At 34.9% G+C, this 20488-nt stretch overlaps 3 protein-coding genes across 4 annotated transcripts; 2 read left to right on the top strand and 1 right to left on the bottom strand.

Annotated features, from left to right (window-relative positions):
- Positions 1-1045: 1045 nt before the first annotated feature.
- On the top strand, positions 1046-5412 carry LOC140981387 (putative glucuronosyltransferase PGSIP8). The gene is made up of 5 exons (XM_073447774.1): positions 1046-1598; positions 3389-3647; positions 3812-4013; positions 4110-4257; positions 4580-5412. The coding sequence occupies exons 1-5, from the start codon at positions 1333-1335 to the stop codon at positions 5115-5117; spliced, it is 1413 nt and encodes a 470-aa protein (XP_073303875.1). The 5' UTR covers positions 1046-1332; the 3' UTR covers positions 5118-5412.
- Positions 5413-6270: 858 nt separating this feature from the next.
- LOC140981388 (peroxisome biogenesis protein 19-2-like) lies at positions 6271-10661 on the bottom strand. 2 transcript variants are annotated; one of them, XM_073447775.1, is made up of 5 exons: positions 10429-10661; positions 10280-10328; positions 9820-10129; positions 6990-7306; positions 6271-6620 (listed from the first exon to the last, which is right to left on the bottom strand). In XM_073447775.1, exons 1-5 carry the CDS (start codon positions 10466-10468, stop codon positions 6575-6577), a joined length of 762 nt encoding a protein of 253 aa, XP_073303876.1. In that variant the 5' UTR covers positions 10469-10661; the 3' UTR covers positions 6271-6574. The 2 variants fall into 2 exon arrangements, with proteins under 2 accessions (XP_073303876.1, XP_073303877.1); XM_073447776.1 differs by having other exon boundaries at positions 9820-10126.
- Positions 10662-12713: 2052 nt separating this feature from the next.
- On the top strand, positions 12714-18647 carry LOC140980935 (ATP-dependent RNA helicase HAS1-like). Its single transcript, XM_073447059.1, has 12 exons — positions 12714-13195; positions 13557-13742; positions 14049-14234; positions 15207-15290; positions 15658-15699; positions 15892-15963; positions 16051-16350; positions 16757-16795; positions 16890-16994; positions 17189-17257; positions 17367-17492; positions 18079-18647. The coding sequence occupies exons 1-12, from the start codon at positions 12806-12808 to the stop codon at positions 18256-18258; spliced, it is 1779 nt and encodes a 592-aa protein (XP_073303160.1). The 5' UTR covers positions 12714-12805; the 3' UTR covers positions 18259-18647.
- Positions 18648-20488: the final 1841 nt, after the last annotated feature.

Raw genomic sequence — 20488 nt, 5'->3', positions numbered from 1 at the left:
CTCAATCATGGTCCATATCCAAATTGGTTAGTCGACCAATTATAATGGAATTCCTCCGCAACCAAGTCCACGGGAGGACAACTCAACGGTACCCCGATACAAGCACTCTAATGTCTCACAAAGAAATAATATTCAACAACTATAAAATAAAATAATTGTTTTTTTTACAAATGATATTTTAGTTTATAATTATAATGATCAAATATTATAAAATAGTATAATCAAGTTACACATATATATATAGTACGTATTTTGTTAGACAATCTCATAGATTTTTATTCGTGAGACGAGTCAATCATGCTCATATTTACAATAAAAAGTAATGTTTTTGACATAAAAAATAATATTGTCATGATTGACTCAAATAGAATATTTATATCATAAAATTGACTTATAAAACTGTCTTACATGAGTTTTTGTCATATATATTATAGATATCTTCTTCGAATGCCTCAACCAAATTTGACTACTCTATTTAAAAAATAAATAAATAAATAAATTTTCATATAAAACATTATATTTGGTAAAAAAAATTGATATAGATATACAATATGTGATTATTTATATGAAAATTCATTAGCAGAAATTTCTAAATGTGGGGTACCTCGTTTTCAAATCATATATAATATCTAAACCACTATATAATGAATCTATTTTTAATAACGGTACAAAACATGCAACGTGTACATAAAATTATTAGTTTGAATAATTATAATTTTAAAACTTAAACCAAAAGTAGAATAATATATAATAAAAAGAAATAAAAAAATCGACAATAAATTGTAAAAGAATGAAATATTCAATTTGAATGAGACGAAATATATAAATTAAGGACATTTTTGCTTAAAATCCAGAAAATCAGATTATCCCAATTATTAAAAATATATAAATTAAGGACATTTTTGTGTTAAATCCAGAAAACCAGATTATCCCAATTATTAATAATCTATAATTCCCCTACCCCCTCAGTCCCGGCCCGGCCCGGCCCTCACCACCAAGCCTAGCGCCACCCTCCCTTAAAATTTATACACACTGTTCCTTTGTTCGATGTTCACACACTAAACCACACACACAACGGTGTTTTCAAGATTCAACCTTAAAATATCTCCTCATTTCGACTTCCCTTTCGCAATCATTTTCAGAGAGACCAAACCCCATCACTGACACACACCCCAAGCTTCGATCTTACGAAAGTGTATATACATATCGTGTACACTTTAAAGGTGGAAACATCTTTGGCGATTTGTTTCTATTTATAACAACGCAAGAATAAAAAGGGAGCTGAAATCTTCATTTGGGATGTTTTAAAGGAATCGAAATCGGGAAGAAGAAATGGGAGGAAAGGTCTGCGGAAGAAAAGTGGTTCCGAGTTGTTTAATCGGATGGTTGGTCTTGAATCTTGTTGCAGTGAGTGTAGTGTGCGAGAGGAGGGTTCACAAAAACGCGTATGCTACAATGATGTATATGGGTACTCCCAGAGATTACGAGTTCTACGTGGCCACCCGTGTGATGCTCAGATCTCTCGGAGAGCTTAAGGTTGATGCTGATCTTGTTGTCATTGCCTCCATGGATGTGCCCCACCACTGGGTTCAAGCTCTGTAAGTAATTCAACCTGGCACCTTGTATTCTCTCTCATTTCTTGGGTTGTCTCGAGTGGAAAACGCATTTCTTGTTCTGGGTTCTCGAATTCATTACAGATATTGCTTTGAAATTAAATGAACACGACATTTTTCGTTGGCGTGTGGCAAGTTTCTTGCTTAAAATATTATCGACTTTTTTGTAGGGTGAATTTGCTGTTATTTCCTGTTACTGGAAATGAATTTTAACATCTTATTTTATTATCTTTGAATCGTCGAAAATTGTTACAAAAATGTGCAAGTCTGCTTTCTCCATCAATATCTTTCTTCCACGATATATTGACAGACTCGGTAACGGGGAAGGAAAGGGAAAGACTTTTCGGTGGGTTTCCTCGCTCTTTCGTTTACTTTTTACGCGAGAAATTAAACACAAGGAGATTTCGGTTGCTTTTGAATTTTTTAAATGGTGCCTAAATCAGATTCTACAGTATTTGGACTGATTGATTTGATAAAAAGAAAGAGTAGTCTTTGGACTGTTTTTTGGCTTAAATCCAGTTGGTAAGAGAAGAGTTGGTCAACACGTGGCCAAATAATCAATCACATGTAGTCCTCGGTTAATAATATCAATATAATATTAGGCCAATCGAGACAAAACGGCACGCCATGTTTTCGATACTTTTCTCTTATATTTATTCTATTTCGTCATTAAATTAGAAATCTTATTATACCGTTTATCTTTTCATAGAATATTATGTATAATATAATATAATATAATATAATGATTTGTCGGTTCGATAAATGAATTGGCGTGAAAATGAAGCACGTTGATTCGTTATTCTTCGATAAATATGCTTTCTTGGCGTTTGCCTTAAATTGGGCAATTATAGATGTCTTTTCTTTTCTTTTCTTTAAAGATATATACTTGTGTGTAGCGGAGTTAGCTAGAATCCCAATTGGTTTAAGCTACACCAATGGCTTGTCATATTAATGAGTTAGTGGGTCAACTTTCACAAGTGGTCTCTCTCTGTCATAATTCTTCGTTATCTTATTTCAAATGATATTTTTATTTTTTCTATTTATCTCAGTATGCAATATTGGAATATTGCTCGGTGGGGCTGCCAATTGGCAAGTAGGACACTTTCTTCATCTGTCTCTATCCAGTGTCCACTGGCCACTGAGTTGTGTACAAATCTTGAACCAGGTGTTCGTCTAATTATGATATTAGTTTTGCTTGCAGTCTACTCACAAAATGCTATCTTTATCATCATGGGAACAAGGTGTCATGAGACGATATCGTTTAGTGGGCGAAGTTTTTTTATTACAGAATTATTAGGCCTACTTGCAAGATAAGTTTTGGATGTTACAAAATGCCTGCTAAGCTTGCTAGCGTGTGGATTTTCTCACATAATTTTTATGACCAAAACCTGGAACCAGTGTGTGATGTCTCATCCAGACAGTGTAACGGTCTTAGCAAGGGAGAAATGACACATTTTAGTTTGCTAGATGTTTTTTTTTTTTTTTTTTAAATTTGTCTATGAATCAGATTGTTTTGAAGTATTTGTATCTTGTGCCACAGCAATTTGGATCGTGCTAGACTTGTATAGGATTTATGGGACTGATGGTATCCGATAACTAGTGATATATATGGTATGATACCGAGTGATATGCCGACCAATCTCGCTAGATTAAAAAACAGAACCTGTTTTTGTTTGCTGTTCGACTTGTGATGACATTATCTGCATTAGCAAGGAGCCGTACGTCTATCCCAAGAAAATACCATGATCGTGGTTTCTTTTCTTTTCGTGATTTAGGGAACAAGAAGATGGGGCGAAGGTGATGAGAGTTAACAATATACAAAATCCATATAGCAGGCAATCTAATTTTGACTGGAGATTTAAACTAACACTGAACAAGCTTTATGCATGGAATTTAGTCGATTACGAGCGTGTGGTCATGCTTGATGCCGACAATCTCTTCCTCCAAAGAGCTGATGAACTTTTCCAATGTGGGCAGTTTTGTGCAGTCTTCATCAATCCTTGTATCTTCCACACCGGTCTCTTTGTTTTGCAGGTGCGAGATTCGCCCCTAGAATATGTTTCCCTTCAAAATGTAATGCTTAAAACACTATAATGCTTATCGATCAGTGTGCAACCAATATATGATTGTGTAAACTAACATAATCAGAGGAGTGTATCATTGATTTCTTGGTGAAAATTCACGTGTGATAACTGCAGCCATCGGTGATGGTATTCAATGATATGATTCATGAGTTGGAGAAAGGAAGAAGTAACCCGGATGGTGCAGACCAAGGTTTTATTGGAAGCTACTTCCCCGATTTACTAGATCGGCCAATGTTTAATCCTCCTTCAAATGGAACAAAGCTTGAAGGAACCTATAGGCTTCCTCTAGGCTATCAAATGGATGCTTCTTATTATTGTAAGCACGTCAAGCTCCTAACTTTTTAATGATTTTGCACGTTCACGATCATGTTTTCTTGTGTCTTGTTAATGTTATGTCGCTATTTGGATCTAGATCTCAGGCTCCGGTGGAGTGTACCATGTGGACCTAACAGTGTTGTCACCTTTCCTGGTGCTCCATGGTTGAAACCATGGTATTGGTGGTCGTGGCCAGTTCTACCTCTAGGACTCCAATGGCATAAACAACGGCTTCAAACGTTAGGGTATTGTTTTTTTGAAACCATGACAAAAAATGGGCAGTTATATGTCTTCTGAGTGAGAGAATGAGAAGTTTGATATAGTGATAGCAAGAGTCAGTCACATTAAGTATGAAAAATGTTTTTCTTTTCCTTCGAGAAAGAGGCGACCAATCCTATTATTCTCCTCGTGGTTCTATCCTTGGCCATCTTGCTGTGGACGTTGGTTATTTTCAAATTCTTCAGCGTTTATGGCTGTGTTATCGACAAAGCGTGCAACTCTTTTGCCAACATGCTCTTGATTACTTTGTAACATGATCTAATCTGTTCATTTATCGCTTTCCAACAGGTATGGTGCAGAAATGCCTATGGTATTCATTGAAGCTGTATTCTACATAGGAATAATGGCTGTGGCACGTGTAGCACGTCCCAATTTATCCAAGTTATGCTATCGTCGAGAAGAAAAGAGCATCTTCGTACAAATGGGCTACAAATTGATCGCCATATGGTCCATTCTTGCTGCATATATTGTTCCTTTCTTCTTAATTCCCCACACTATTCACCCACTTATTGGCTGGAGTCTCTATTTGCTCGGTGCCTTCTCACTTTCTTGCATCGCAACCAACGCTTTTCTTCTACCAATGCTTCCCATATTAGTGCCATGGATCGAAATCTTGGGAACCCTTGTCGTTATGGCTTACCCTTGGTATCCCAATGGTGTTGTGAGGGCACTCTCGGTATTCGCCTACTCGTTTTGCTGCTCGCCTATTCTCTGGATGTCGTTTTCTAAGATCATGTCATCCCTTCAAATATCTCTTGAAAGGGAAGCGTTCTTGCCTAGATTAGGGGAAAATGCATCAGCCTCGGGTTTCAACAAGTTGTACTGAGACTGATCTACAGAATTTCATTCTCCATGGAGTACAGTGAAGGTGGAGATTTATGATTTAGAACGTTAGGACCCCATTTTACTTCATCCTTGGCTAGCTTTACACAACTATTTGCGTTCACGAAGCAAGTGGGATTCTGTCAACCATGTTCTGATCTGAGTTGATCAGCGTAGACTCGATAATTTCGTGATTGATCGATCAAATTGATTTTCATAAAGTAAATATGTATCGAGAATCAATCTTGCTGTGAACTGATATATAACTTATATGTATCTATTCGAATTTCATGGCCGAAGCTGCAACATGCCGAATAGGTTCAGAATCTCAGGTTACATGAGTGAACAAAATATATGATCAAATCATTGGTCTTGCAAAGAAGTCTCTTGTTATCCAACTGATTTTATCCTGCTAACATAATGATATCTCATATACTGCAACCTAAATTTTCAACGATTCTTAAAAATGTATAAGCTTCTCTGAAATCTTTCGATTGTCATTGTCAGGATTCCATTTTACATACGTAGATTGTTGGTCGTGAATAATCAGAACGTATACATTTCAATGCGTACAACGTAAAATAGCTAATCCTGAGTAAATATCGACTTTAGATATACTTTCACTGCGAATCTTGACCAAGCGTAAACTTGGATCCTTCCACTTGAAAAATAAACCTCATAACCCATTGTCTTGGAATCAAGAAACAGCGGCGAAAAAAGTAACCTGTTCAGTTTTTGATTAACTTGGAAGCTGCATCTTCAACGTCACAGTACTAAAAAAAATTCATTGGTAAGTTCCCTCATGATGTAAGACAAAAAAGAAGGTAAAACACCGGTCAGACAATTGGTTTCATTTAGATTTTAGAGCGCCATTCTTCCATTTAGCAACCAACCCAGTCAAATGCCAAACAAGCTCAAGGGTGATCAGATAGGCCACAAATTTGGAACTGTATTCCTTATTGTACCATTACCCAAATCCACTCTGCGGTTTTATACTAGAAAATACTTGTAAGACGATTTCAACTTCCCACATCCTATTTTATACGCTTGGGTTTTACTATGTGTCCCAATGATTGCAGTGTGATACAGGATTTCTTAGTAGCAACTGATACAATTCTTTGGGAGGAAGTTAGTGTCAACATGACTGAGGAACAACGTGAACACAAATGTAATTAAATATTCCAATCTCAACATTCAAAATCTTTTTTACCTAACACAAGACTGCCCCTACTTGTTTTACCAAATAATGAATCTGCGGAAACAATTCTTCACCAAAACATAGCTTTTGTAATGAATGCCAATTAAAAGGGATTAATAGAGTAGCATTTGATGTTTTGATCAAACCGAGTTACAGAATATTAAAACTCTCTGCCAACAATCTACTTCATTTCTTGGCATCCTCTCTCCACACTGGCAAATAATAGCACAAGAAGAAAAGCATGACTTTCAACATGAAGTACCTCACATAATACAACAATTTTGTTGAGACTCGAACATTTCAGGAGACCTGCACAAGAGAGTGGGAAATTTTTCATCAGCTATACCCGCATGCAAAACAAAAAAGAAACCGAAAGATGATATAGAATCATGAGATTTGTTTTTTTTGATAAAAATATCGATACAATCCGAAACTAGAGTTGACAAGTTACTTTTACTCAAATTATTTTATCAGTTCCAAAATATCACATTTCACACAAACTACAGTCTCTAGCCATGATAATAACTGAGATGCATGTATTCTAGTGACTCCAGAAAATCCCAAAAGACTTGAACCACTCTCATTATCACAGGATAGTTTCCAACAGAAACATAGCACCTGCTTGCCTGGAGTCACAGTTTGTATTAAAACTACACTAACAAGGTCAGATGAACTTACAATTGTCCAAGGTTTGATAAGTCAAATTCTGGAGCAAGCTCTTGCACAATATCATTAGGTGGTTGGCCACATTCTTGCATTTTCTGCATCAGCTCCACAATCTTGTTGAAGTTGTTGGGATCAGACGCATAAACTTGGTTAAGATCTCTTATGAGTTCATACTGGTGGGAATAGCGTGCATACTCCTCATCAGTTAGTTTAGCTTTATTCTCTTCCAACCATATTGGATAACGTTCTCCAATTTCTTTCATAGGTTCGTGAAGAATTTCCTTGGATAGAAGTTGTTGCATCATGGTCTCCACAATCGACTCCATGTTCTGCAATTGTGAGCCCAAATACATGATTTGTTACTTTGATTGGACCATTATAAAGAACAGAGATACATTGTATTCAAACACACTGAACAAGATACAAATTACCACCCTCCACCGATCACCAGATCACGCGCCTGAAGAATCAGGTATTGGAGGAAAAAAAAGACATCGGGTTGCCAAGGAGGATGAGAGAAAAATTATATGGATGAAAACAGAAAATGTGAAGCATATTTTCTGCATTTTCAAAATAAATTTGCTTAACTGCTTAATCTATCCTGCCTAGAAAGCACATGGACAACCATAAAAGGGCGTTGATTTAATTCCTAAACCTATCCAATAATTGTGCATGTCCCTTCAATAAAATTGCCACATTGAGAATTGAAATAAACTACTTAGATATATTGGATCAAATTAAATACAATAAAATTTACTAACAAGTATCTGGCGATGAGTACCCACTAAAAATTCCGATATAAAAAAATAACCTGTGTACGTCACTCTAAATAAAACAAAAAAATTATATCAAAATAAGGAACTGAGATGAGTGAGATTCAGGTAAATATCTAATAAATCAGGAGTTCTATTCCCTACTTCAGCCACATTTTTCAGAAGATCGGCTTCAATCAAAGTATTAGCCACTATGGATGAAAAATAAGGAACTGAGATGAGTGAGATTCAGGTAATTCCTAACAAAACAAGACTTTGCTCTATTCCCTACCTTAGTCACTCTTTCTAGAAACTTGTTTTCGATTTAAGTATTAGCCACTCAGCCATCAAATCCACTAATCTGCTGCCAAATGAGAAATTGTCATAAGCAAGTCAGAAAATATGTCGCCATTAAGCATCAACACATATATGCACTCTGATTTGATGGTGTGATTGTGAACATCGCCTCAGCACAATTCCACTTGCCCTTCGTTTCATCTAATGTTGTGGAATATAATTCAGAGTTTACAAGTACAGCCATTACCTCCGAAAGCCTTTCTTTGTTCCATAAATATGAATACTGCACTCACGGAAAGAAACATGGTCGCATCACCTAGATCGTTAAACCATGCTACCATAAAATAGAGAAATGGACCAAATTGTACACTGGATTAACTACCTTATGCCTTTTGGCTGTGTACCATTCCCTGGGCAAGGATTTTATTCTACAAAAAGTTCAGTGCCAGAGAAGAAATGACAAAAAAAGTGGTTGAAACATACGAAAGGAGAAAAAAAATCACGACAGTCTAATGACTAGTTTGAATGGAAGTGGCCTCATCCCTCAGCTAAGATCTATCACCTATCTATTAAATAAATCTGAAAAGGCTCCCTAGATTTCTGATTACCAAAAATTTTTGCTTGGTTGAGCCCCCATCTTGTGGTGCAACATTGAGTGTGGATTCAGATTTTTTTTTTTGAAAGATTGCCTTCTGATTATAAACCTGATTTGGTCACTTCAAAATAGCACACTCTTAAACTGTCAAGAATGACTGGAAGTCGTAACTTAAGCAGTCAAGCTCTACCACATCACAAAACTAATAACAAGATGAAGCGCAATGTAAACATATTATATCAAGTATTCTTGCTTGAACTGAGGTGACATTTATTTCATATCATATTAAAAAAAAGGAAAGTAAACTAAATTAAAGACATTGATATGTAAATAGCATATTAAATTCTCATTTCTGATTCTGAGAAGACGCAACTTTGTCCCCAGTCAACTCGCATGATTAAAAATGGATAGGTTGCAGTTGCCAAGCACGAAGATAAGAAATTATGATTCAAGTATTTAGTTAGGTTAACCAAGTAGCAAATTTATAATAAAGCAAGTACGGCTAGCAAGTCATTTTTGTAAGCTTTCATGGGAAATCATATTCATGCAATTTAGGATTCGAAGTGATAACTGATAAGGCATTTCAATATAGCATCTGTTCTCCATCAGACTTCACCATTTCAATGTTATAATACCGGTGATGGAATCGTAAAAAAATTGCATACCAAAGGTCCGGCCTTAAACTCATGAATCTGGTATGCTGTTCCTATTTAATCATGAAAATATCCTACCTTTCTCTAGCTATCATAATACCAAGCAAAACTGCAGAAGGAGTTTGTGGATTGGCCATGTACTTTCAACCATACTTGTGAAAAGCCACAAGAAACACAATTTTTTGTAGAAATATTATGAAAGATAATGACGCTTGAATAAAAGTTTCAAAAAGCATGAGTTAAATTACCTAGACCACTTTTATAAAGAAATAACAAAAATTTGGAATTTTCAGTACTTTCATTTTCACAGAAAGTAGAAAGTCAATAATTATCCCTAGAGTACTCGAGACCAATAAATTTTCACATGAGAAACATCCTTAAAGAGCAAACTATTCTCGACACATCAGGAAACCTTCAAGAACAATATCAAGCAGAAGTTTTTTAAGAACAATTAAAGCACTTAACGTACCAAAACAATCAGGTTAAAACCAAACGTCAAAAACAAATAACCATGGACTACAGAATATTTAGTAAAGAACACCAACCTGAGAACCAGCAAGTTCCTCGAATTGCTTAACCCAATCCTCCAACATTGCATCACTTCCCAAATTATCCGCACCCACTTGTTGTTTCGGACCAGTCACCGATTCCAATCCTTTGACAGCCTCCCTCGTTTGCTCTCTTAGCTTATCAAGCGCCTCAGTAACATGTGATTCTTGCTTTGATGGCGCCTTTTGCTTACCCTTTTTCTTGATCTTCAAATCAGGCAAGCCCAATCCCAATCCTAATCCTTGAACATTGGCACCAGACAATGAAGATGAACTATCTTGCTTGTTTCCTCCAACGTTGCCACTGCTAAAAATCACAACTCCACCACAGCTCAACATTTAAAAAAAAAAAACCCCACGAAATCTATAAATTTAAAACAAATACCAAAACACAAAAGAGAACGCAACCTTTCATCCCTCATAGCTACAAGAACAAAAGCAGGAAAAAAAAACATACCTTTGGGCATAAGAGGTGAGATTAAGGTTCTGGAAATCATCCAAAGCGCCTGCAAAACGTATGAAAAAACGTCACTCGTATTCTGTGGATGGAGTAGTAAATACATATGAAACAAAAAATATAGAACATGGGTGAGTTTTTCTTCTCACTATCAAGAAGCTGGTCTAAATCCTCAGGATGGTCAGCCATAAGTAATCCTTCCCAGAGTCCCAACACCCTTTTTCTATGAGAAATCCAGCTAAGTTAGCTAAACGATCTTTGCGAGGAATAAAAGGGACCCGTAAGCCGCCGTGTGGTTCTTCGAACTAGAATCGGCTACGTGTTCAACTCGGACGTGCTCCAGTCTTGTGCGCCTGCTGTCAAATTGCTCGCTTATCGAGTTATTGTCGGCTAATTAATTTCGATTATTTAAGTGTGATTATAAACTTTATTATCAATTTTTTTAAAAAAAGATTGTTAATCATGAGTCATTAATCTTTGGCAAAAAATTTGTGTGATACGATCTTACGGATCGTATTTTATGATACATATATCTTATTTGGGTCATCCATGAAAAAATATTACTTTTTATGCTAAAAGTATTGCTTTTTATTGTAAATATCGGTATGGTTGACCGATCCCACATATAAAAATTCGTGAGATCGTCTCACAAGAGACCTACTCATAATCTTTTTGTTTAACAATATGAACAAAATAACCCACCTTTTAAATTTATTTATAAATGAACTCCTATTAGAAATTAATAAATGTTTTTCCATTTTAATCATATAATCCACCAACACAAATATATTTTTTTGTTTCATAACATTTTTATATCATTAATATTTTCTAACATATCTAAAATTGTTATAGAATATGTATCCTTGTTATACTAGACAATAATATATTTAAAATTTATTGACTTAAAAAATATTGTGAATCATAAAAATATTGAAAATTTTTAGAATTTATTAATTAGCTAGCTTCTTCTTTGGCACAATTTTGAAATGTGAAATTTCAGTCTCATATTTTCTCTTTTTCATAATTTATTTAGACAAATTTAGAAGAATTACTTTATATAACAAAAAAAATAGAATTTTCACAACAAAATATCATTATAATATTTGGGCATACTGAATATGTTAAATTTAATTAGGATAAGAGTAATTATGAATTTAAATGCCCATTTTCCAGACTAATAAAGTAGAAACCCGTTCATAAACTAAGATAAAAATTTATCAACACACACCTCAAATCTCAAATATTTTCATGACCAGAAAGTTGAAATTATCACTTAATTGAACAATTTTATGCCTAAATTCCAATTATATATACAACTACTTCAATTAAAATCCAAAGCCTCTCTCAATTTTTTTTTTAAAAAAGAAAAGACCAAGCAGACGGTATCAAATATCTTTATTAGTGAGCGAGTTAACCCTGTTTATAGTTATAATAAAAATTAATATTTTTCACGAATGATCCAAATAGAATATATGTATTACAAAATTAATTTATGAGACCACCTCCGAGAAATTCACAGCCTACATTTCTTTCTTCGAAATACGTGAAATACATGTATATTTTTTTATATGTACTAGTTACTATCATTAGTCTCCTAGAACAAATACTCAAATCTCAACAACTCTTCTCGCTCCTCCTCCAGACCTCCACTGCTCCACACAACACCTCTCTCTTTAAATTTTCATACAATATTACATAAACAAATCAAAAGCTAGATATAGTGTATCAAATATAAGAGTAAGTTTTTTTGTGAGACGGTCTCACGAATTTTTATCTGTGAGACGAGTCAATTCTACCGATATTCACAATAAAAAGTAATACTTTTAGCATAAAAAGCAATACTTTTTCATAGATGACTCAAATAAGAGATTCGATCCACGAAATTGATCTATGAGACCGTCTCACAAGAGTTTTGTGCAAATATAAACTAGTATTTAACCCGTGAGAGGGATGTACGAGGTGTTGTTATATACAATTAATTACTAAAATCAGTAAATATGAGCGTTTAAATAATTATTCAATATACAAATCAATTAAATTGATTATAAATTATACAATAAAAAAATAAATTCACAAATTCTAGAAAATCAAAAAAAGTAGTAGATATTTAATGAAATGTCATAACTGTTACACATATTTAAATATATTTTATATTTTAAAGAACTCTCAGATGAAAATTTAAATTTTAATAAGAATTCGAAAAGTTTTGAAATTAATTTTTAATATGATAGATTAATATGTCAATATTGCTTTTGGGCCTACTGCTATGCCACCGTCAAAACATGAAGATGAAGTTGGATTATGGATGTTTTTTTTTAGATTGGAGATGGGCTGATAAAAATTCAAATTTATACTGGGCTAAAATAAACAAAAGCCCATATATGTTAAGCCCATGTAGGCCACCTATATTGTTTCTCACCTGATTTGCATCCGGCGGCCGCATTCCTCCTCGCACTTGATATCTTGCCTTGGACCTCTGGGTCTCTGTTCTCCAACGGAGCTCTGCAAACTCAGCGACGAATAATAATGGCAGATATCGAAGAACACGCACCTGTAGAAGCCTCTGAAAATAGAGGCATGGATTCCGTTAGCAAAAAGCTAAAAAGAAAGAGAGTCAGGAAGAATACAGTAGCAACTCCACAACCCCATGCAGAAGTTGCGGCAGAAGAATTTACTCATTCGGGACAGGGAGAACAAGAGGGACATGTTAATAAGAAAAAAAAGGAGAAGAAGGTGAAGGGGAATGAAGAAAAACAGGGTGAAGAAGAAAAGGAGGAGGAGGAGAAGGAGATTGATTTGGACAGGCGGTTGAAGAGTGGATCTGGGATTATGAGCACGGAGGCGTTTGTGGAAATGCCACTGTCTGAACCCACTATTAATGCTATCAAAGACTTGGGTTTCAAGTACATGACTCAGGTTCAAATTATAATCTTAGGAACCACTCCTTTTGCTGATGATTTGTATAATTGTTTGTTGTGTTTTGGAGATGACAATATTTTTGTTTCCGACTTTCCTGGTTCCTAGACTAATATTCGAGCTTAATTTTGAAGTGAAATGTTACTTGTGGTGCACATTGTTTTGGGTCATAGTCTTGATAAATTAGGAGTGAGCCTGTATGCAAGATCGACAGGAACCTCCCAAATTTATATATATCCTCATTTTTTTAAATCCCAATTTCAATACATCACTCTTCTAGTCATCAGATTGTCAGATGTCAAACATCACCATTTTTTGATATTGAAGTCTTGCTTTTCTATTGTTTTTCAATCAAATGAAGATCCAAGCAAGAGCAATACCTCGACTTTTGGAAGGAAAAGACATTCTTGGAGCTGCAAGGACAGGTTCCGGCAAAACCCTTGCCTTTTTGGTCCCAGCTGTTGAATTGTTGCATCATATCCACTTTACACCTCGAAATGGAACTGGTGTTGTTGTCATTTGTCCAACAAGAGAGTTGGCCATACAGGTATACATATTGTTTTATGTGTTTTAAATTTTTTTGTTTTGGTATGTTGCAGTTGAGTATTTCGGCAATTAATGCAAGAGGTCGCACTTTAGTTGTTATGGACTTCATCCATTTCTTATTTGTGAAATCCTTTTCTATAAGAAATTGAGTTTCTCAGTTAAGTTTCTTGGCAGTTCTATTGATGTTGCTATGCAGTAGTTTTTCTCATTTTTCCTAAACATATCAGTTATAATCAATTGGAAAGGAAAAATTGCATCCTTCAGTTTTGTGATGCTTAAATTTATGATATTCGGCTCAATAATGCAGACACATGCCGTGGCAAAAGACCTTCTGAAGTATCATTCGCAGACACTTGGTTTAGTTATTGGTGGTTCGTCGCGAAGAGGAGAAGCCGAGCGTATTGTCAAAGGGGTGAATATCCTTGTGGCAACCCCTGGTCGACTTCTTGACCACCTTCAAAATACTAAAGGTTTTATCTATAAAAACCTGAAGGTACTATTTTTCCCTTTAAATAGTTGTTACTTGATTGTCATTTCTCACATTGTAAGCATAGTCATCCTATCTGTGTTTGGCTATTCCTCTATCGGAATTTTTGGAGCATTTACCTTTTCTTTTTATCGGTCTGCATTTTATGTGTTCTCTCTAACACACAGATTTTCACAATGCTAACCTTTTGATTGAATTTTGCTAATCTGATGCAAACGAATGATTGAAATTATGTACAGTAGAGAATTCGCGAAGTGTGAAAATTTTTTTATCAAAATATTAATTAGTGAAGATCTTATCTTGTTATATGCTATAAAATTTTAACATTGGATTTTTTCCAGAACGAACTGATTGGAAGAGACACTCAAAACCTTTAGAATAACAATGACCGAATCATGTCTCGAGGGCCAGAAATTTTCTTAGTTGGTTAAAAAAACTTTCCACTGTTAACTGATGATTGATTTTTTTGTCTTTTAAGTCGTCTTGGGGTGTCGGGTAAGCCGTGTGCCATTTGGAGTTAATTCAACTATGACTCTTGAAGGTTCTGTTTTTCTGTTGTCAATTGCAGCACAAACTAGAACTTTCTGATTTCTGATGTTAATCATAAGATTCATGTCCTGAAATTGGGAACTTTTAACTTTTAGCTGTCCCAATTTTTACCTGAGTAGTCCTTGGGCGGATATATTTTTATAAGATTAGTTGTAGTTTATCAGTGTGTTTCTGAGCATGTGAGAGAATTCACAGGCTTTGAATTTTGAAAAAACTCTAAACGGTGTTGATTAATTTTAAAATGAGGTAATGACATTCTTTGAGAAAAGTTTCATTCTCTATGTGATCTTTTTCAAGGGCACATCTATTCCCCGCTGCCCTGCCTCCCCACAAATTGAGAAAACCCAAAATACACACCCTAACACCGCCACAAAAACACTCTTTCTTTATTATTGTTTTAACTTTTAACTTTATTTGTTGGATTTGCAGTGCCTTGTGATAGATGAAGCTGACAGGATTTTAGAAGCTAATTTTGAAGAAGAAATGAAACAAATCATTAAAATCTTGCCGAAGGTACTCATGCCAATGCTAAGATTGACAGGCTTATTTGTTTCTAAAATTGATTTTTCACCCATTCATTTTTTTAGAGATTTCAGTTAATTGTTCTCCAGCCCATTCCCCCCTTGGCATGTTAAAAGAATATAAATATTAATTTCTTCTCTTAACAAACTTTTTAAGTTTTAGGTTCTGTAACATCATGGTATTGAAATAATTCAAATTATGCTAGTGAACTGTTATACATTTGGGCTTAGACCTTGTATATAATTTTTATGATCTTTTTACGCATGGTGGTGACAACTACTATTAAAGTAATCGTTTCTGGAACGCTTTAGCATTGTCCCTCATTCATGCATTTATTGACAAACTACTTATCATGCAGGAGAGACAGACAGCTCTTTTCTCTGCTACACAAACGAATAAGGTATAATATTTCTTTCTGCTAGAGTAAGATTGCTTGTCTGTTATTTTAGAATGTTAATTTTTTTTTGGAGGAACTGGGATGAAAAATAAGATTTGTTTGGTTTACATAAGCTTCGACAACATTTTAAATTCTACCTCAAAAGAGTTTTTGACAAATTGCTTGGAGTTAAAGGAAATTTATTTTCAATTTTAGGTCAAGGATCTTGCAAGATTATCATTTCAAACAGCCCCGATCGTTATCGACGTGGATGATGGAAGGAAGAGGGTATATCAACATTTTTATTTTTCTTATCTTCGCTCTGCCAAAAACCTTGATTTTATTAATTCCTACATATGGCAATAATTGGCACAGGTAACCAATGAAGGGTTGCAACAAGGATTCTGTGTCATCCCAAGTGCTAAGAGATTTAGTCTTCTTTATTCATTCTTAAAGAGGAATCTGTCAAAGAAAATAATGGTTTTTTTCTCATCATGTAACTCTGTCAAATTCCACTCGGAACTTCTTAGATATATTCAGATAGATTGTCTTGACATCCATGGCAAGCAAAAGCAGCAGAAGCGAACCTCTACTTTTTTTGATTTTTGCAAAGCCGAGAAGGGAATCTTACTGTGTACAGATGTAGCTGCTCGTGGTCTGGATATCCCTGCAGTGGTATGTCATGTCGCTATACTAAACCTACTATTTCTGCCGAATAGTAATAAAGGACTGCAGAGAAAATAAGCAGATGAATGTTGGGAGTATAAAGTGAGGAAAAAATTGAAATTGAAAAGGAGAGAGTGGTTGTCTTAGTATTCAATGTTTACAAGGTTGTTGAAAAGAGTTCAAGAATCGTGATCCTCTTTCTTCTTTCAACAAATTACCTCTTAGCCTTAGTTATTGTTTGATTGATTGTTTCAGTGCAGAACAAATGCATAACTTGCAGAAATTTATAAAGTCTAACAAACAAGAAACATTTTCAAGGTTAATGTGAGGTTTTACTCGATCAGGGTTTCGCCCCCCCTCTTTCTAGTTTGTATTTGATTTTGAACTGAAGGTTTTTGTCTATTTGTATTGGTAGGATTGGATTGTGCAGTTTGATCCTCCAGATGAGCCTAAGGTACTAAAAAACTTTCTATACCAAGTACATTTGCCATTTAATCTTGGGTGTTCCTTAGATCTCTTAGCTAGTGGTTTTCTGTTGCTACTTTTAGGAGTACATTCACAGAGTTGGTCGAACCGCTCGCGGGGAAGGTGCAAAAGGAAATGCCTTGCTTTTCTTGATTCCAGAGGAGTTACAGTTTCTTCGATATCTTAAGGTCTGAATTACCTTTTTTTACTGGAAATAGCATATATATAAGGAAATAGGTTGTAGCATACTATCTGTTTAATCTATGTTTATGATGTTGATTGGATAAAAAAACAAAGGACAGCCCTTTGGAGCTATTTCATTTTGTATTACTCTCCTTTTTTTTTCCCTGAAAATATGTTTTATGTTTACCGGCTATCTCAGGCAGCAAAAGTGCCAGTCAAAGAGTACGAGTTTGATCCGAAGAAGCTAGCAAATATTCAATCTCATCTGGTAGTTGTTGTTTACAAACTCTTCATTTCATTATTTCTAACATGTCTCATCAAATTTATTTCTGAAGTTAAATGGAATTTAAATAATCGTAATTATCCAATGTATGCAGGAAAAGTTGATTTCCAACAACTATTATTTGAATAAGTCAGCTAAAGATGCATACAGATCTTACATATTAGCTTACAATTCTCATTCTATGAAGGATATCTTCAATGTTCACCAGCTTGATCTTCAGGTGTGTACTATGTTTTTGTGCTGGAGCATCTTATCTCGAAATCATTTACTTATTCTTTGAAAATGTGCTGCTTATATATGTTGTAGGAGTAATTGAGCATTAGCGTTGGACATTAAACAATAAAATTTTAGTGGGGAAATCTCGGATCATGGAATCTGAAAAGTGTCCTTGACATGTAAAGATTGAAATTCTCAAAATAATATGCGTTTGTATTACTAAGATGCTAAAGAAATGGACTACGGAATAATGCATATAATTTCCATCTTGTAAACTGATATAGCTTCTGATTCATCGAAGTACTTTCCCAGATAATGCCGACTCTATGATTGAAACCAGAAATAGTGAACAAGAAATATTAGCCACCTGATAATTTTGTGATGAACTTGTAATTCGATCAATGATACAACAAATTTGAATTGGAGGTCAAATGTGTAGTTAGGCTTCTTGAGGCTCTACTCAGTTCAGTGATTGAATAGTCCCAAGCAATTTAGTATCTCATATTTGCTTTCCATCACCACCACCAGAGTATACCTGATTATGTTTAAGGCTACACATTCATCTTCTCACATATGATTCTTTTTGGTAGGCTGTGGCTGCTTCATTTGGTTTTAATTCTCCTCCAAAAGTAAATTTAAACATTGATAGCAATGCATCCAAGTTCCGGAAGAAAGCACGAAAAGCGGAAGGCAGTCGGCATGGATTCAACGAGAGCAACCCCTATGGAAAGAAAGGCGAAGATGACATACGACAGTTTGTCAGATATTAGCATTCAATCCAACTATATGCTCTTTTGCAAACGGCTCTTCAGCTTTGAAGTAGTAAGTCTTTAGATAATTTTTGTATGTTTAGATATGTTAATCTTAAAAACTGATGCATTATGCAACTTTTTTAAGTTTCACTTCTTTTTAGAGTCAGGTTGGTTCCATTGTTCACTTTAACCATTTGACCAGTCGTCCTCCAACAATATACTGTGGCCCTGATTTTGATCTCTATCGAACCATGTACTGCAGCTATACATTGACTGTATTTCTTCGTTCATTTTTGCTCGGATCCTTGCACTTGATGGTGTTGGGGAGGCGGGTTGTACAACTTTGTTTTGTTATGTGACACGATTTTTGGTGTTATGTGAGCTATAAATCATTAGAGCCGACGTCCGACTTATATGTTCTTTTTTCTAACAAAAATATCAAGATAATTGGAAGATATACTGTTTCAAAAATAGAAATACCAACTTATGTGTGCTTTTTCTAACAAAAATATCAAGATAATGGATGACATAAACTGTTTCAAAAATAGAAATAAAAATAACGATGTTTTATAGTTCATGAAATTTTGAAAAATGTTTAAATTCGAGACTGAAATACATCAAAAACAAAATTAAAACTATTTCCATCTCCAAACACTTGTTTGGAAAAAAAAAAAAACCAAATATAATTTCCTGAATTCAGCGTCGTTTCCAATTCAATAGGGGTTGCAGCCCCAAATAAATCGCAGAGGCCGCTGAAGTCATAGTCTCGATAAAAATTATCATTCCAGCGACTTCTTATGTATTAGTTATACTGTACACGTAACAGTCTTTTTTATTTAAACTAAACTGAAATTTAACAAATTATAGAAAGACTAAATTGATATTTGAATTGTTGAAATAAAAAAAATAAAAATAAAAGTATATGTTGAAATATAAAAAAAACAAAAAAAAAATTAATATTATTATATATATTAATAACATATAAGACTAAAGTTGAAAAAAAAATTGATATCATTTTTAGATGATTAGTATCGTGTCCTCACTTTTAATAAAATAGAATAGATAATAACTGTAAATTACTACTGCTGCTGCTAGCCGTGCTTTTTTTTGCGCCCACCATCACGTTTACTGTCGCGTTTCCGGCGGCGTTCAGGTCCAATGGCAGATCCTTAGTAAATGTTATTACTCCTCTTATATTCACCTTCATCTGCACGCCCTCCTGATGGTCACCGTGCCATGTATGACATTACCTCTCTGTTTTTCTACACGTGCACACTGATTGTACCTATATTGAAGAATTTCAAGGTTTATGAAGCCTGCTTTGTTATTATTGATAATGGGACAATGGAGGCGTATTGTTTTTTTTTTCTCTGGAGGTTAAATTAAAGACTGATTCAAGCATTTTTCCTTACCGAATAACTCTTGATTGATTAATTTGCTCCTGTGAAAAATGGAGGATTTTATGGTGAAGCATTACATAGTGGTGATATTACAATGATTTTATCATGAAGCATTACCCGGGGTCACCCCGGTTCGATTTTCTGGATCCATCTAGGCCTTCTGATTGGAGAGCGCCGGAGCACTTGTTCGAAAGTGCCAACAAGTCTAAGGCTTTTTAGCTCTTGTCGGAAGTACATACTCCGTGAATAGAATTTTGGCTTAGGCTGCTAGCCAGTGATCCACGTCAGAGGTGGTAATGCACGCCAACTTTGCTATTGGTGTAGCTATCTACAACAAATGTTATGAGTAGTCTTGGTGGGGTGAGTTCAGCTTGATAAAAAAATTCAGTGTAATAAAAGGGGTTGTGGGATCATCTTAGTTTCAAGCTGTGCCTTGTGTTATCATACTTTTGGAGCTGCGACATGAGATTATAACTATAAAATTTGGCACAGGATTAGCAGTTTAAAATTTTAAAGTGCTTTGTTGCTGATTGTACTATACCTGCCAGTAAATTCTATGATGATTTTATCCCATTTTCCTTTTTCTTAAATTCTGTCCTAAACGATCTTTGAACATTGGCTGCTACTTCAAATTTTCCCTAGGAGGGTCTGGCGAGTCACCGTCCCTTATGAAGTTATTAGCTCATGCAGTTGCCAGAGAGCACTTGAGGTACAATATGTTGAAACATATGATTTTATATAGAAATACAGAAAGAATGCTGGCAGATTCACTTGGTGCTAATGATGGAATTACAATTATTTACCACCATGATGCTTTCGGCTTTCCCATACAAATATAGGGGAAGACT

The sequence above is a fragment of the Primulina huaijiensis genome, chromosome 7, assembly GCF_012295235.1.
Source record: "Primulina huaijiensis isolate GDHJ02 chromosome 7, ASM1229523v2, whole genome shotgun sequence".
NCBI lineage: Eukaryota > Viridiplantae > Streptophyta > Magnoliopsida > Lamiales > Gesneriaceae > Primulina > Primulina huaijiensis.
Note: the sequence above shows the minus strand (reverse complement) of the source record. Positions and strands in the feature narration are given on the sequence as shown.